This window comes from Panicum virgatum, chromosome 9N (assembly GCF_016808335.1).
Source record: "Panicum virgatum strain AP13 chromosome 9N, P.virgatum_v5, whole genome shotgun sequence".
In the NCBI taxonomy this organism is placed as follows: Eukaryota; Viridiplantae; Streptophyta; class Magnoliopsida; order Poales; family Poaceae; genus Panicum; species Panicum virgatum.
In genome coordinates this window covers 65,913,385-65,930,946 of record NC_053153.1, presented here as the reverse complement: position 1 = coordinate 65,930,946, position 17,562 = coordinate 65,913,385, and the positions used below count along the sequence as shown (strand labels likewise).

At 50.2% G+C, this 17,562-nt stretch overlaps 2 protein-coding genes across 2 annotated transcripts; one reads left to right on the top strand and one right to left on the bottom strand.

Moving 5' to 3' along the window:
- Nucleotides 1-51: 51 nt before the first annotated feature.
- Nucleotides 52-3,746, top strand: LOC120691729 (ELMO domain-containing protein A-like). The gene is made up of 10 exons (XM_039974901.1): nucleotides 52-298; nucleotides 920-1,087; nucleotides 1,181-1,289; nucleotides 2,270-2,364; nucleotides 2,438-2,506; nucleotides 2,590-2,705; nucleotides 2,780-2,834; nucleotides 2,922-3,042; nucleotides 3,126-3,268; nucleotides 3,382-3,746. Exons 2-10 carry the CDS (start codon nucleotides 950-952, stop codon nucleotides 3,481-3,483), a joined length of 948 nt encoding a protein of 315 aa, XP_039830835.1. The 5' UTR covers nucleotides 52-298; nucleotides 920-949; the 3' UTR covers nucleotides 3,484-3,746.
- Nucleotides 3,747-12,840: 9,094 nt separating this feature from the next.
- Nucleotides 12,841-14,230, bottom strand: LOC120691855 (late embryogenesis abundant protein 17-like). Its single transcript, XM_039975055.1, has 2 exons — nucleotides 13,446-14,230; nucleotides 12,841-13,357 (listed from the first exon to the last, which is right to left on the bottom strand). Exons 1-2 carry the CDS (start codon nucleotides 14,153-14,155, stop codon nucleotides 13,066-13,068), a joined length of 1,002 nt encoding a protein of 333 aa, XP_039830989.1. The 5' UTR covers nucleotides 14,156-14,230; the 3' UTR covers nucleotides 12,841-13,065.
- Between the last annotated feature and the right edge of the window lie 3,332 nt (nucleotides 14,231-17,562).

Genomic DNA, 17,562 nt, shown 5'->3' with positions numbered 1-17,562 from the left:
TGAATGTAGCCCATGGGAATTCTTCTTTGATGACAGTTGCCTTTGCACCGAAGGTTCTTCTCCCCCGGAGCGCTGCTTCCTTTCCCCTGCCCGTCTCTTCTCCTGTTTTCTTTTTCTTTCTCGTCGCATTTAAAGCTCCGAACTCCGAGGCCGAATCGCGCCTCCAAACTCCACACCCCGAAGTCGTCTCCCCGCGCACCGAATTCCCCCCACCGCGCAGGACAGCTTCTCCTCGTCCTCCTCCTCCGCGCGGCTTTCCTTCCCGTGGTAGAGTGCCTCCGAAAACGGGGGCCCCTCGGTGAGTCTGTTCGATTCGATGTTTCTCTCCAGCTTGCTGTGCTTTTCGATTTCACGCGTAGTTCCTCGGTCGAAGGTCTGCACGGGTTCGGGAGTTCAAGCGAATCGTTAGGCTTCGTACTTAGGGGAAGAAGCTTCGTTGGATTGCTGCACTCTGAAGGGGAAATTTAGTAGCGTGATTGGTAGGGTTCTGCTGCCCTGTGGCTTGTGGGGATTCTCTAGTTATGCTCAAACTTAGTCTTCAACCCTACTGATTAGATGTTGTGCAATTCAGAAGTATGGACTATATTTAGAGTTTTTTGACATGATATTTTTGGGCGGCTTTGGACGCCCTTTTTTTCACAAAAGAATGCACGCCAGGCGGCCTAGGACATTGAAATGTAAAATGCTAAAAAGCTTCAGACAAGGTGATCTCTTGGATTTTGGTACCTTGTATTCTGCATATAAACTGCTCTGTTGGTTATTCCTGAAATGTAACAGCATTGTTGTTTCACGAACAATGAAGGCTTATGATTGGATGGTTGCATATGAGTGCATTGAGTGTTTTACACTGGAAACTGTTGCTATTGTTACACTGCTTTTGATTATTGCTGATTGTGTTCTGTAATATTTTCTGGTGTAGGCTTCTAGTTTGAGGTGGTAGTACTACTTCATGTCAGTAAGCAATCTGAGGAGGCGACTCCATCATGGAGATGTTGATGGAAGGAAAAATGAGCATGTTGACATATCTAGTGCTGATGCCCTCAATGAGCCTCTACTTGGCTCCAGCCACGACAATGGTGGATCAGAGGTTAGTTCTTCGTATCCACAATTTTTCTTGGTTGGATGCATTATTCCATATTATTGTTCAATGTACATATTGATGTTTTTTTGCCTGCTATAGGTTTATGATCCTAGAAGGCAGGATTTGTGGGATGATGATAGAAAGAAGGAGCAGCTACACTGGTCGTTTCTTTTCTCAAATCTGATTGCACAATGGGCACAATGGTTGGGTAATGCTCTCATTTAAACTAGCCGATTTATCTTAGGTTATTATTCATGAATTTCAGACGCTTCACGGTGGACTTTACCATCCCTTTCAGTTTCCTGATTTCTAGAACTTTGATGGGAGTTATAGATTAGTCCTTCTGACTTCCTTGGTCCTTATTGAATATAAATTCATTGAGTAGTTTGTATAGATGTTTAGCAAAATATGCACCACAGGTCAATACCAACTCTTAGACTTCATTCACAGTCTAGGCTAATATGCCTATGTTCGTGTATTCACTGTGTATGCATTTCTGATTCTGACTCGATCAAGCTGGTACTCTGGTTGTCATTTGGTTAAGTTGGATTCCGATCTATTGCAAGAAACAAACTCTTAGTACTAATTCTCTGGCCTAATATGTAAACAATCATGTCACATCTACACCTCCCTGTCTCTGAAATTTTTTCTTCTTTTGTCTGTGAAATCCTATGTTGCTTGCTATCAAAGTGTCGTTGTCTGAATGAATGTGCGTATTTCGCTTTTGTTGTGTGCATGCAAACTTAGAACTTAGTTCAGTTGGGCTGTGGCCTGTGGGAGGAATGATGGATGCAGCTGCTTGTAGTGCTAGAGTCTCCTGTCTCCCTCTCACTGTTTGCTATTCACATCATCTTCAGAAGTACTGCAAAACATTCTTTGTTTTCTCTATTATTGGATAACCTATGGCAAAGTATTCTAACATAGTCAAAGTTAACTTAGCAGAATCATCGTTACCATTCCAAGGAACACCTTTTATTAATTTGAAAGTCCAGTGCCTAGTCTACTTTCACTCTGCTGCTTTTTCGTAAATCATGGAAATGATATGGAAATGTACTGAACCCATTTTTCTAATTGATATTGTTTTACCATATTACGACTTACTAGTTGCTACTCTTCATGAACTGTGTCCCACTGATTCGTCATGCTTTTATAATACGGATATACCTTTTTTTGCTGTTTTCTTTGCAGCAAATATTATTGTAGGCTCAGGATCAATTTTTGGCAGATTATTTCCCTTCTCTTTGGATAACCAAAGCAATCCAGTATATCTTAGCCCTTTGCAGGTAAGGTGTAGAGGAAATGTATATAACAGTGCTGCATGAGTTGGTTTAGTAATTACTGACCTTTCTTTTCCAGGAAGAAAGATTGAATACTTTGAGACGTAGATTGCAAATTCCTTTTGATGGCTCCCGTATTGAACATCAAGTCAGTATAACCTCTGTGGATCAGTTTTCATGTTGGTATCCTCTCATTCAAGGAAAATAACTGATCTACATTACTGTTATTAGGATGCCTTGAGACAGTTGTGGCATTTAGCATATCCGACTCGCGAGATTCCTCCTCTGAAATCAGAATTATGGAAGGAGATGGGTTGGCAAGGCACTGATCCATCTACAGATTTTAGGTTTCCTTTTTGTAGTTTGATCATTTGAGTGCCAGAATATGCCCGTCCATCTAATACTGACCGCATCCATGCAGGGGTGGTGGACTCGTATCATTGGAGAACCTTATCTTTTTTGCGAAGAACTACCCTGTAAAGATCTTATTCATATAAGACTTGCTGCTTTCTTTCCGATTTACTTTATTTTCAATCATTCATTATTGCTACATGCTGGTGCAGAAATCCTTTCAGATGCTTCTGAACAAAGTGCAAGGGCAGAGATCAGATTGGGAGTACCCTTTTGCTGTTGCCGGTATCAACATTTCATTCATGCTAATCCAGATGTTGGATCTTCAGTCAAGTAATATTCCATTCATGAATCCTCTTTGCACAAAAATGGAATTCTCTGTACATCCTGGTCTTTATCATGTCCAATTTGTGCAGGTGTTCCATCCTCAAAGTCTGGAATTCGATTTCTTGAACTGCTTGGACGGGATGAGAACGCATTTGATCACCTGTATTGTGTGGCCTTTTGGTTGCTTGATGCTCAGTGGCTTGTGAAACGTGCCTCGTATATGGAATTCAACGTAAGCATTTTGCCCTGTTCAGTAGATTGATCATGGAAAAGGTCCATGTCGTATCCTTTTTTTTGTTCAATTTACTCCCGCAACTATATTCTTATTTGTTTTTATTACACCAGGAGGTCATGAAGTCTACAAGAACTCAGTTGGAGCGTGAACTGGTTCTTGAGGATGTGCTGGCAGTGAAGGACCTGCCCTCGTACACTATGCTGGACAAATAAATTAAAGACGAGCAGCATTTTGATCCCGGAGACGTGTTTGATGGGTAGCAGTTAATTCCTTGATACGCTGAATGTCTTATCCTAAATGTTCCGGTGGCCCAGTTTGCTTATTGGCTACTTGGCGCGTGCATTTTCTTGTTGTATACTATCAAGAGACGTGTTTCAGGCATTATCTGTGATTCATTTGTACGTATATGTGTGAACTTGTTTCTGTGCCTTCCGGGCTTACTGGTTCGAAGAAATAAAGCGATAAGTTTCATTTCCGTCGGTTTTCTGTGCTCTATATTTTGAACCGTGGAGCATTGCTGGCACTCATTTTTCGCTCTATTTTTTTGAGAGTCAACGGGAGGGTAGAGGACCCTGGACCCCCCACCTGACTCATTCCTCATTTTTTTGTTCAACCTGTGGTAACGCAAATGAAAACGAAAACATATTGCAGGGGAATTAGAGGTGGGATTGGTGATTACAGACTTTGTTTGGTCTCAAAATGTAACGGTATCACACAGGTGTTCGCTTCCATTGCCGGAACTGCTGCAGAGCATGTGGCCGTTTGCCTGCTCTGCTGCTCAGCGCAGCGGCAATGCAGCTCTACTTCTCTCGAAGACACCACCATCGGCCTCCACGGTTTGCCGCAAGCCAGAACTACTCGCGACGAGCGTCAGAACAGCGAAAGGTGCCAGCCTGGTTCCGCTCCTCGCTCCTGCCCATCCAGGAGGAACTGCGCCGCTTTGGTGCTCCTGCCGACATGCCGAGGGAGCAGGAGACCAATTTTCCTGTATAAGGTCTCTCGTTGTCGGTTGCGGCGGCGCAGTTGCGTAGGCAAGTGTTGACCTCGTCCTCTCGGTCAAAGAAAACACATCCTCCGGGGGAGAAAAAAAATATCCAGTGTTGGGATCTTTACTTCTTAGATATCCAAACAGGAAGCATAAACAATATGAAAATAATAATAAAAGTAGGCACTTAATTCTCCAATAATAACTAGAAAATTCAACCCTTTACACTGTGGCGATGGGGGCTATTTATACCCCTGGCCCTCGGCCAGATGTCACCAAATTGCCCCCTTCCAACTCATATACAGCTCATTTACAGACGGTTTCAGGGTAAAATTACAGGGTGAGAGGTGTACAAATCCAACTTTCTCACGTATTCACGTTCTACACGCACGCCTTATTCCATCGAAGGTCCAGCAACCCTCGTCCGTCTTGTATCTTGTAGTTGGTATCCTTCGGGCTTCGAGGTCCCTGGTTGGTCCCTCCTTCGAAGGTAGGTTCCCTCTCAAAACCTTCGGTCGGCACCTTCATTACCGAAGGTTATCTTCCCCGTCCCTTCGAAGGTCTTGTTCTCCTGGCTTGTGCTCCCGGGCGAGCAGTTGCATCCTTCGGTCCCCCGAAGGTGGGTTCTCTGGCCTGGGGCGATCTCGCAAGCGACTGTCGCCCTTCGGGTGTGCTCGCCTTGCTTCGTTGGAACCCTGCAAACGAGTTAGGGAGCGTTTCCGAGGGTGGGATCGACCTCCGGGAGTCTATCCGAAGGTCCAATCCCCAACAGTAGCCCCTCGAGGGCGAGGTCCGAAACCGCGTTAAAGAAGAAGATTGCGCGTAACCTTCGGGAAGCTCCCGAGGAAAAATGTCTCCCGAACCGTCGGCTGTAACGGTCAGTTTTGGTTGTGTACGTGTCAGGCTCCGATTGCGTCGCTTGGGCGGCCGACTCCTCGGTTTTACCATTGGTACTGTTGCTTTCCCCCGCCAATATAAGCGAAGGGGCGGGGGATAAAACTTGTGCCCTTTTGAGCTTTGCTTACCTTCGACGCTTTTTGCTATAAAGCGCTTCTTCCGAAGGTTCCGCTTCGTGCGTGATCAAGCTGCTCGTTTTTCTCGGTGTAAGTAGATTAGCGGTTCATGGCTCGCACTAGGCAAACAGTGAGGTTAATCGAAGATTCGTTTGAACCTTTTTTTCTAATTTGCCTTTCTCCACTTTTATGTAGATATGACATTCATTAAGAGGGCGGTTCTCCGCGCAGACTCTGATCCCGCTGAACATCCCGAAGGGTCCGAGGCCTCGCGTCCGCCAGCCCAACAAGAACAGGCCAGTGGCAGTGTTTCGGGAGTTTGTACGAGTGTTTCTGATCTAATGGCTCCTAAGAAGCGTAAGACCTTGCTCTTCGAGCCATCTATCATCTCTCAGAGTACGATCGATTTCTATGTTTCAAAAGGATATTTTTCCGAAGGTGTGTGTCGCCCTCCTGGCCCGGAGGTTTTACCAGTGCCTCGGTCTGGAGAGGTGGTGGTGTTTAAGGATTTTTTTACCGCTGGGTTGCGCATTCCGATGGATCCAGTAGTTCCGAAGCTGCTGGAGCCATTCAATGTGAAGCTTCACCATTTTACCCCAAACGGGATAGCAGCATTGTCCAAATTTTTGTGGGTTGCGAGGACGTTCGGAGGTGGGGTGTCTGTTGATGCCTTTTGCAGGCTCTTTCAGTTGCACTGTCAGCCTCGGAAGGTTTTTGTGGATGATGATGAAGAAGAGAGTGAGGTACAGAATGGGTGTTGCACCTTCGTCCCTCGCAAGTCCAACAAGAAGACAGGCTTGACGAAGGTTATGCTTGCCGCAGCCCAGAAAAACAAATGGGAGGGGAATTGGCTGGGGTACTGGTTTTATGCCAAGATCGGTTTTTCGGATCCTGAGGGCTCGAGTGAGGAGAGGTTTTTGTTAGCTTCGAATATCGAGGCGTTCGATCACACTTATCAACCTGCATACAACAAGCGTGCACCGGGTTTTAAGCCGTGTGTGGAAGCCTTCATGACAGCTTGCTAGGTTTGCGGCGGTAGAGATGTGGTGGAAGAGTTTTTGGCCGCGGGAATTTGGCCTTTGTCCGCTGGTTGGGCTCCTCGAGGGTTCGAGCGAAAGCGTTTTGCTGGGATGGAGTATGACTTGTCCTCTCCATTTTTTGGACTTCGGAGGCCCGAAGGTTCGAGCGAGGAGGTGATTGTTGCCGAGTTGGAGCGGGAGGCCTCGGACATCTTGGGGCCTTGGAACAGGAAGGAATATCTTTCCTTGGTCGAGATTTGCAAGAGGAACCTTCGTTTGAACAGATACTTGGTGGAGATGGGCGTGGAGTACGGCCTTCGGCCGGTGCCTGCTGGTGCGGTTCTGAGGATGACGCCTCCGAGCAATGTTGGCTCTGAGGTGGCGTCGAAGAAGTCCAAGGGCAAGGCTAAAAAAGAGGAGGGTTGCATTGATAGTTACCATTTTGTCAGGAAGGTGCTCGTCTAGGGGGATTTTCTTGACTTCGCAATCTTCTTCGAATGTTGCTTTTTCTTTGTCTTTCTGCTGCTCTTTGAAGGTATGGGACTTGGATTCGGTTCGAAGATTGTGGACATTTTTCTGACCTGGGGTGTAGCCCCGCTCTATGTCTCTTGCAAGCTGCTGGTCGCCACGGACAGTGATGACCCCCGCAGGTGCTGGAATCTTCATGCATAAGTACAGTTGGTGAACAATAGCTTCAAACTTGTTGATGGCCCCCCTTCCTAGGATTGCTCGATAGGGATAGGGCATCTCTACCACATCGAAGGTGATATGTTCTGTTCTTGCGTTTGCTGTGTCACCGAAGGACACAGAGAGTGATAGTTTGCTGATTGCGTTCACTCTTTTCCTGTGAATCCCATTAAAGGGATTTCCGAAGGCTGAAGTAGGCTTCGGTCGATGCCCATTTTATCGAAGGTGTCAGAAAAGATGATATCTGCAGAACTGCCAGTGTCAACTAGTATTCTGCCAATCCTCCATCCCTGAATATTTGCCTCGATGACAAGAGCATCTGTGTGTGGGTAGCTGATGAGGTTGACATCTTTTTCGGAGAAGGTGATCGGAGAGTGTGACCACTGGGTTCTCTTGGTTGGACCTTCGGAGACGATGCAATGGACTTGCCTGAAGTAGTCTCTGCGCTGTCTCTTGTTTTCGAAGTCCAGGGTGGAACCTCCAGAGATGGGCATGATCATCCCGAAGGTTGGTAGTGTCGCGGGTTGGCTATTTGTGGTTTGGTTTTCTTATTTTGGTGGGTGGATTGGGGGTGGTGGTAGCTGCTCTTGTGTTGGCTGAGCTTGGGTGGTGTGTTGACTGGGTTGCGTTTGAGGGTTTGGCTGTGGCTGCCAGTTGTGGTTGTAGTTGTAGTTGAACGTGGGTGGACAGTATGCTTGGGTAAATGGGGGTGGAACGAACGAAGGTTGTGTGTATTGTATTTGTTGAGGTTGAGTTTGTGGAGTCCGAGGCCATATAGTATGCCCAACTAGCTTGGTTTTTTTTCTCGGACTCCATTCTCTCAAGGGTCTTCTTCTTCTCCGAACACTGGTTTGTTCTATGATCAGAGTCAGACCCGTGGAAGTGACAGAAGAGTTTTTTGGACTCAAGCGAAGATCCGCGACCTCGGCCTCTTCCTCTGCCGCGACCTCTGTCCCGTGCTCCGGACGAAGGTTGCTTGTCATTTGTGTGTTGAGGTTCCGACTCTAGTGGTATCATGAAGGGATCAAATGTTAACTGTTCCTCATCATCTTGTGAAGGTTCCACAGGTAAAATGAGTTGCTGAGCAAACTGCTTCTCTTGCTGCCATGTTTACTGATTGTATTTTTCTGCCTGACGCATAATTCTTCTTTGCTCTACCCTTCTGCGGTGGTCGGCATCTGACTTCGCGTACTTCTCTGCTTCTGTATAGAGCTCCTCCAGGGTCCTTGGGGGCTCTCTTGTGAGATGAGAAGCAAGCTGGCCAGGCAGGAGACCCTCGATGCATTTCTCAATCGCATCTTTCTCTGGGAAGTTTGGGATTTGAGTCTTCTTCTGAACGAACCTCCGGAAATAGTCATAGAGAGGCTCGCGGTCGTGCTGTGGGCGCTTGAAGTCTTTCACAGTGTTGATTTTTAGCCTTCTAAAACCCTGGAAGTTCTGGAGGAGCCTTCCTTTCAGCTGGTACCAGTTATTGATTGATTGTTGGGGAAGGTATGAGTACCAGTTGGCCACAGAACCTTCACAAGCCATGACGAAGGACTTAAACATGGTTGAGTCGTCACCTCCGGCCGAAGCAATGGTTGCTTCGTAGGCCATGAGGAACTGGGTTGGATCAGTTGTAGCATTGTACTTGGGGAGCTGTGTGAGCTTGTAACCGAGTGGCCATGAAGTTCGCTGCAGAGCGACTGAGAGTGGCGACGTCGGGTCAAATGGGAGGTTGACCGGTGGTGGCCTTCGGTCTTCATTGTGAGTGAAGCTTGTCTGGTGGATGACGCAGTTTTCTTGTTGGGCAGAACCTTCGAGCATTTCTTGGTATGTCCTCTGCAGATTCTCAACTTTTGCCTCCATTTCTGCTAGTTTGCGCCTGACCTTGGCTAGCTTGTTTGCCTGGTGTGACAGAACCGCCAAATTAAAACTCTAATTAAGAGTAATGGCTGTCATTTGAACACATCGGGCGCATTAGCTTAACGGCTTAATTTGACGATCATTTGTCAACCCACAGTCCGATCGAAACAACACCAATAGTCTCACACGAAGGTGAACGCAGATGGTATGAGCAGCACACAATACTTAAAAATACAAACATCATGCTATGAAACATTTAAATTGCAAACTGAGTTCGAAATACTTAATATTATATGAGTGTATCTGTCTTTTATACAAAGTTTGATAAACATGGAATCCGCCCACTACAATATATTAGAACGGAAACAAATTACACACTCAGCCCATGAGTGTGCAATTCCAACACTCCAAAGCTACGCGCCTGGGTCCTCGATGTTCCACCCAACCGCATCCAGTCGAACGAACTTGGCGCAACACGGACAGAAGTCTACGTGTGCGGGTCCTGAAATCATTTTTCCAACAAAACCCTGAGTATACTAATACTCAGCAAGACTTACCCGTCTAATAGGTATACTTAGCCCACATATCTAGACATGTAAGGCTTTCTGGTTGGTAGTTTGTTTTGCAGAAATGCATCTAAAAGTAGATTCTTGATTTCAAGATTTTAGCTCCAAATTAAAACCATAGATTTGCTAAATATCTATGTTTTGCATGTCTATGAAAACCAACGTGAAAACACAATTGATTAAGAAATATCAACATTTATTATATCATTCCGTTTCACTTTCTTACTACGATGTGACTCGAAGATCAAGGTGCTCATGTCCGAGAGTGACTGACGGCGAATCGATCCGATTTAACCTTGCAAGGTGGACCTAACCAACACGGCGCGCATTTGCCCCGTCGGACTATACATGACAACCATTCCCCTCCCCACCTCGAACTACAGAACCGCCCCACCTGCATATAGTCAGTCGAGCCCTACCAGAGACCACCAAAAGTAAACTTATGCATCCCAATTCTCCGCAGCCACTCGACTCGCCCTAAGGGGTGGGTAGAAATTCTGTACTTTTGAAACAAGGCAGTACTCGGCTTACCGGTTTCAACTACCTCCTACTCCCGGCATGCGGTTAGTACAATTCAAACATGATCAGCAGGGCCAACAACAGTACGGTCCTCATTCGACTCGGACGGGGCTAAGACACCCAGGAACCCTGTCCTGCTGCCATACCTATACATCATCATCATTCCCCGCTCGGTCTCATATTTCCATGTCAATTTCAACAACTCAGGTACTGTAGATAAGTATATAACCTATATCTCGCGAGTAACCGGAAATTACTCGACTTCTAAATATCCTATATCTCGCGAGCGCAAGAAGTCACTGGACTTCTATCGAGAACTATTAAGCATAGCATTTCTATCGTCCTATACATACTAGTATAACTTAGGAAAACCTAGGGATCATGCAACTAGGGTTCCAATCAACTCCTGAAACATAATGCACAAGTAATAAATATATATATAGGTGTCATAATTTCAAATAATAGGATGTGCACCGAGGCTTGCCTTCGGGCTGCTGCTCGACATTGGGCTCAGCTGGGCCTTGGGCCGGGTGCTCACAATTCTCCTGCTGAACTTGCCCCCGCTGCTCCTGTGGCCCGGCGATCACCTCGTACACGGCTCCTTCAGCGGCAGTGTCTACACGTATGCATATGACATGAGAATGCATGCAGTATGATTTGTAACTTTGAAACAAACCTAAACCGTATACACGAACCACTACTCGAGACAACCCGACGTCCACAATTCTACAAAACCAGAATATCCGGACATCAATCCGGAATATCCGGAATTTTCGGAGTATCCGGATTAATACCTGGAGTTTCCGGGTTTCATACAGTTTTCGCCCCCAAAACTGAAATTTTGATTGAGACAAGTCCAACCCACAAAAATCGAAACCCTCCTAGATCCTAGTAGAGTGATTCATAAGAAGATAATTGACCCAAAAGAAATCACTTAAAACATCCTAGAACGATCAATCCATTTAGCCCTAGCTTGGGTACCTTCTCAAGTTGAAACTGAAGCCACCCCGTTAAAACTGAAGCCACCCCAGAGAGGAATGATTGGAAGGGATGATCCTCCACGCCAATTTGCACCTTTCGAGGTCTTGAGATGGATTTGGGATGGTGGATTTGGTGTTTAGGGCTTGGGAAGAGAGAGAGAGCACGGGGAGGGCGAGAAAGGAGAGTGAATAACGGTTTATAACGTTTGGGAACAACAAAAAGGATCAAAACGTGTGATATAAACTTCCAGGTCCGGAGTATGCGGAAGTTCCGGGTCCAAATCCGGAGGTTCCGGTTTCCCCCGACTCCCGAATTCGAAAACTGAGCTTGGATCGATTTCTGACTCGATTCGTAACCGAAGAATTAGGTCACTCATTAGCTAGTTAATTCCCAGGTCTAACACTCGGGTGTTACACCTGGTCCAGTGCCCTCTTTTTGGTGGCGAGCTGAGCTTTGATGTTTCTTTTCTTCATTTCAAAGGCCTTGAGCTGGAGTGCTGCTTCTATGAGCTCCGCGGATTGGATTTGATGAGCTTCGGTGTCTTCATTGTCTTCAACCGGATCTCCATGAAGAACAACTTCGGTGGTGATGTCTTCAATTCGTGGGTTGGCTTCTTCATGCTGCGGTGGAGAGCCGTCGAGGACAGGGCCAGGCTGAGTGGAGTTGCTAGTGGTGCCGGCGGGGGCTTTCCTCTTCGCTGGGGGCATCGAAGGTTGTTTTTCGAGCTAGAACGGTGGGCGCCGCTGTTGAGATCTTTGCTTTTTAGATGCCCAAACATGGAGCATGAACAGTATGAAAATGATAATGAAAGTACGCACTTAATTCTCCAGTAATAACCAGAAAATTCAACCCTTTACACTGTGGCGATGGGGGGCTATTTATATCCCTGGCCCTCGGCCAGATGTCCCCAAATTGCCCCCTTCCAACTCATATACAACTCATTTACAGACGATTTCAGGGTAAAATTACAAGGTGAGAGGTGTACAAATCCGACCTTCTCACGTATTCACGTTCTACACGCACGCCTTATTCCATCGAAGGTCCAGCAACCCTCGTCCGGCTTGTATCTTGTAGTTGGTATCCTTCGGGCTTCGAGGTCCCTGGCTGGTCCCTCCTTCGAAAGGTAGGTTCCCTCTCAAAATCTTCGGTCGGCACCTTCATTACCGAAGGTTATCTTTCCCGTCCCTTCGAATGTCTTGTTCTCCTGGCTTGTGCTCCCGGACGAGCAGTTGCATCCTTCGGTCCCCCGAAGGTGGGTTCCCTGGCTTAGGGCGATCTCACAAGCGACGGTCGCCCTTCGGATGTACTCGCCTTCCTTCGTTGGAGCCCTGCAAACAAGTTAGGGAGCGCTTTCGAGGGTGGGATCGACCTCTGGAAATCTATCCGAAGGTCCAATCCCCAACATCTAGTACAAGGAAGAAGAGAGAGCAGCTTATCTTCGCAGAGAAACGCGGGAGATAGCGCGCGCCCACGCAGAGCAAGGTGAAAGGCGGACCTGCTCGCGCCCAGGAGGCAGGCCGGCGGAATCGGAAGTCGGAACAGCCGCCGCGACGTACGGCCCTAGCCTCTGATGCTAATTCGATGCGCTTCTGCTGCAGTGCTGCTGACTGCATTCGCCACATCTAAGCTACGGTGGCGGTTCGTATGACGCCTGCGAATTTCGGCTCAGGCTGTATTTAGATCTATAAAATGATAAAAAGAGTCACATTGGACACTACAACACATTATAGTATTTTTCATTTGTTTGTGGTAATTGTTGTCCTACCACGATCTAACTAGGCTCAAAAGATTCGTCTCGTCGTGTACATCAAAACTATACAATTAGTTTTTTTATTCACCTACATTTAATATTCTATGCATGAGGCAAAAGATTTGATGTGATAGGTAAATAGTAAAATTTGAGGAGAGAAATTTTATAACTAAACACAGCCTCACACACGAGCCACAAAATTCCGTATATATTACTTCCAGAGCTTCTCATTTGTGAACGTTTACCAAAGGTTTACAAAGGCTGAAAGGCAGTGTGAAATTTGAACATCATGGAAAGCACCAAAAGAGAACTGAAACACGAAGCTCTGCTAGGCCACTACTACTAGCAACAGTTTATTATTTGCCCATGCAGGGGCCGCGGCGGTGGCGGGGGCACGTAGCGGCCAGCGCGCGCCACGTCCGCGCCTTCTCACATCTTGCCGGGGCGGTGCGCGCAGGTCGATCCGGCGCACCCCTCCACGCACTTGTCCACGCACCGGTCCACCCGCTCCGCCGCGCGCTCCCGGAGCGCCCGGTCCTTCTCCTCGAAGTACACCGACGCCGCCTTCTCCGCGGCACGCTCCTTCGCCGCGCGCTCGTCGTCGCCGCCCAGCCGGACGTCGTGCTGCCCCGCCGCTCCGTGGCCGCCCATCGTCAGCTTATCCTTGATCGCGCCCGTCACGTTCCCGAGCGCGCCCAGCAGACCTGGTCCTGCTTGCTCCCTGCAACGCATGCAAATCATCACGCGGTCAAGGGTCCGTCGAGAACGAGAGTGATCCTCCCGATGTGGTAGATGGTAAGGGCACGTACTTGTCGCCGTCGTGGGCGCCGGCGGCCATCTCCCTGGCCTTGTCGGCGGCGGTCTGCGCGGTGGCCCAGGACCTGTCCCTTGCCTCCTGCGCGGTCCCGCGGGTAGCGTCGGCGTACTCGCCGGCCTTCTGCTTGGTGACGTCCTTGGCCTCCCTCGCCTTCTCGGCGGTGGTGTCCATGGTCTCCCGCGCCTTCCCGGCCGCCGCGTCCTTGTACTCCCCGAGCTTGTTCTTGGTGGCCTCCGCGGTCTCGCTCGTCTTCTGCGCCACGGCGTCCTTAGTCTCCCGTGCCTTCTCCATGGCGGCGTCCTTGGTCTCCCGCGCCTCCTCCACCTTGTTCCGGGTGGCCTCTGCCGTCTCGCTCGTCTTGCGCGCCACGCTGTCGCTGGCCTCCCGGGCCTTGTCGGCGGTGGCCTGCGCCGTCTGCGAGGTCTTGTCGACGGCCGCGTCCTTGGCGCCGCCGAAGGTGCGGCCCACGGCGCTCACCAAGGACTTGGCACCCTCCTGTACGCTGCCCAGGATACCGCTGCCGGCGCCGGCGGCCCCGGCGACGCCGTGGTCGGCGCGGGAGCGCGCGATCTCGTCGGCCGCCGAGCGGGCGTTCACCTCGGCCTGCACCAGGTGCTCGTCCCGCGCCCGCGCCAGCTCCTCCACGGCGCGCCGCGCCTCGGCCTCGGCGCGCGCCTCACGGGTGTTCTGCCTCGACGCCATCGGTGGTCTTCTGTGCTTTGTGCCTTTCGGCTGGCCTGAGCTACTAGTTCGTGTAAGTGTGTTCGAAGTGTCCCTGGTTCGCTGCACGTTAGTGAGGGGAGGCTGTGGAAGGGTGGAGCGTGTATATACCCGGCGTGAGAGATACGAGCGCGACACGTGCCCCCGCGGGTTGGACGCGTGTGGTTCGTCTAGGGAGACAGGGAGAGGTGACACGTACGTGACCGGCGCGTCGCGTCGCACGCGAGAACGACGCGTGCCACTGTGCCTTCTGCTGCTTGCTACCGTGACCAGCAGGCCTTTTGCCCTTCTCGAGCTTTCTCTTCTTTATTTCTTTACCAGTACAGTGCTCATACTACAGATAATATTATTATAGATCTACATCGTCCCATTAATCTTATTAACTTTATACTCATTTACAGATCGAGATGTAATTGAGTGAGATATTAATTGTTCTAGTTCTGGAACTCTTATTGATTTGTTTAGATTCTGATTAGAATTCAAATTAATTTATCTGAATTAAGAAAATATTATTTTTTTAAAAAATAATAGAGATAGCGCGGGAGGCCTTCTTGTCTTTGACTTCGGTAGGCTTGAGCCTGTTTACAGTCTGGAAGGACGGGCCGAGCCAAAGCCAGGCAGGATGGGCCTGATCGGGCTGAAATTGCCTAATTCCAACCCACAAACCAAAACAACAATCTGAGGCTTTGGGCCCTCCTCTTCAAATGGATTTTTCTTTTCCCGAAACCGGATCCTCTTGTCAACAACAAAAGGAAAGAGACCATTGAATCTGGGGCTTCATCCACGCCTAATGAGATCGATTGATACCACCTCAGCTAAGAACCGAGGTAGATCTAGCCAGCAGTACTCACTCTAACCAAACCAAGGACCACGCCCTTGGTTGGATCCATCATCCATGGGATCTGGTTCCACGTGGTTGCACCTTCCCAGTTGATCCTGGTGGTTGCGAAATGATCCGAGCTGTGGTGCCAGTTCAAACCCAACAGCGCCAACGCCCCATCCACCTTCTGATCTGCGCGCACCTAACAAGGGATGGGGCTGCCGCTGAATTGCTATAGCTGTTCAACCACCAAACCTCACGCGTACCCGGTGAGCCGGCCTTTTGGCCAGTTCAGTAGATCCAAGCTTCATCCTGATTTATTTTTTCTACCGCTATGTGTCCCTTGGTTTTGATAGAGACCGGAATTCTTTCCATCATCTAAAAAGAAAAGTTAAGGCACTCCAAGGGAATTTACGTTCCGACCACAACGTTGGTGCTAGACAGTTTGCTCCGACGAAGAAGACAAGCGTTGCCGCGTTTCGCCGCAGCTCAGGGAAGCAAGGTCCCCCTGGATGGGACGGGAATCCGGGCTCCGTTGGTTTGGGTTGATGCCGTTGTTAACTTGTTATTGCTGTTTTCCACGATGTTCACAGATCCATGCGTCCACTCTCAAAGTACAGTACCTGCAGCCAGCATGGGTCATCCCTGGATGCATCCACCAGCACTGACATGTCCTATAGTTAGACTGACTCCAACGATGCAACGCAAAATCGGAGAGGCAATTAGGAGTTTGCCTTGTGTACAGTAGTTGGATGGAGCACGCAAAAATTCCGGTCTCCAACAGAGCTGATGCAAAATCCGGATCCGGCGAGCTCGTGGGGAGAGGGCGAGGCCCGCCCGCTCGAGCTCCGGTGCCGACGGCCACCTCCTCCTCCGGCCTCGGCCTCCTCGTCGTGCCTCGTCCTCCGTCATCCGCCACCGGCCACCTCCCTCCGCGGCTCCCTCCCCCCGGCGCATCCCTCCCCCCTTCTCTCCAATCGCGCCGGAGCCCCTAAAGGACGGCGGCCGGGCCCCTGCTCGCCAGATCTCGACAGGCCGAAGCTCCACCTTCCCGTCGTCCTCCCCACTCCTTCGCTGGCGCGTTGGATGACGACGAGTTGGACGACGCGCCCGGCTCCGCCTCCCCTGCTCCGCCGCGGCAGGCTCCGGCTGATGCTGCGACGGCGAGGCGAAGGCGGCAGCGGCCCGGCCTCTCTCCCCCTGCTCCGCGCAAGGCTCTCGACGGCGGATGTCGGCCGCGGATAGGCGGGTCGCGGAGGCATGGCGGCGCGCCCCTCCGTCCCTCGTGGCGCCCCTGCTCCCTCCTCCGTAGTGGGCGGCGCGGCGCGGCAACCCTCCTCCCACGAGCTCGGCGGTGGCGGCGGCCGGGCCAGCAGAGCGCGCGCGGGGGCCCTGCCTCGAGCTTGGCCGGTGTGCGGCCTCGGGCTCGGCCTCGAGCTCGGCGGTGGAGCATGGGAGCTCCAGCTCGCGCCCGCCGACCGCGGCGGGACTGGCCCGCGCCGCGGAGCTCCACTCCGCTCCTCCACCGGGCTGGCCATCAAGCAAGGGAGGGGGCGAGGCCGCTCACGCCCACCAGCGCCGCGCTCTACGGCGCCGCCCCCCGCGGGGTTCGGGCCGTCGCCGTCCCCGCGCCACCACGTGCCGTGCACCACCCCGCCTCAGCCGGTGCTCGTCCACGTCGTCGCGGATACGATGGAAGTTCGCCTGGCTCCGGTCGCCGTCCCCCGCGCCGCCCCACGCCCGCCGAACTGCAGCGGGAGGCTGCCATGGCGGCGCAGCTCAACCGCTCCTACGCCGGCGCCAGGCGCGCGCTCAAGGGCCTCTGGTCGCCGTCCCCCGCGCCGTCCCCGCACCGCCCCACGCCCGCCGAGCTGCAGCGGAGAAATGCATAGGAGGAGGGAGGAGATTCATTTTTAGCTCTCCTCTCTCCTCGCGAAACAAAATGGCTCGCCGTTTGCCTGTGCTGTTGGAGCACCGTTCGTCGATGCACAGTGCCGCGGCGGAAGGATATATGCATTTGCATATCCTTGTTGAAGTCAGTCAAAAGGCGAAGCCCAATGTTTAAAAATCAAGCAGAGCAATGCGGACAACATTTTTTTAATAAAAAAGGAAAGGAATCTAGAAAAGGGGATAATTGGCTGCTGGCTCCCTTTGCCGTGCCTCCGTTGGACAAACATCACGGGCAATTTGGTTTAGGGGCAAAAATGGCCCTGTTTAAAAATTTAGGGCCCGTTTAGTTCGGAAAAAGTTGGCGAAAAGTTACTGTAGCACATTTCGTTGTTACTTGACAAATAATGTCTAATCATAAACTAATTAGATTTAAAAAATTCATCTCGTGCTAATCAGTTAAACTGTGCAATTAGTTATTTTTTTAACTACATTTAATGCTTTCGAAAGATTCGATGTGACGGATAGCATATGAAAAATTTTGAGAACTAAACGGGGCTTTAAGAGTAAGGCGACAAGCCGCTCGGCTCTTGCACTGTTTGCGCGCGGGTGAATAGTGGATAAACAGTACAACAGTACAATGAACAGTGGACAAACAGTGGCCGAGCAGTGAATAAACAGT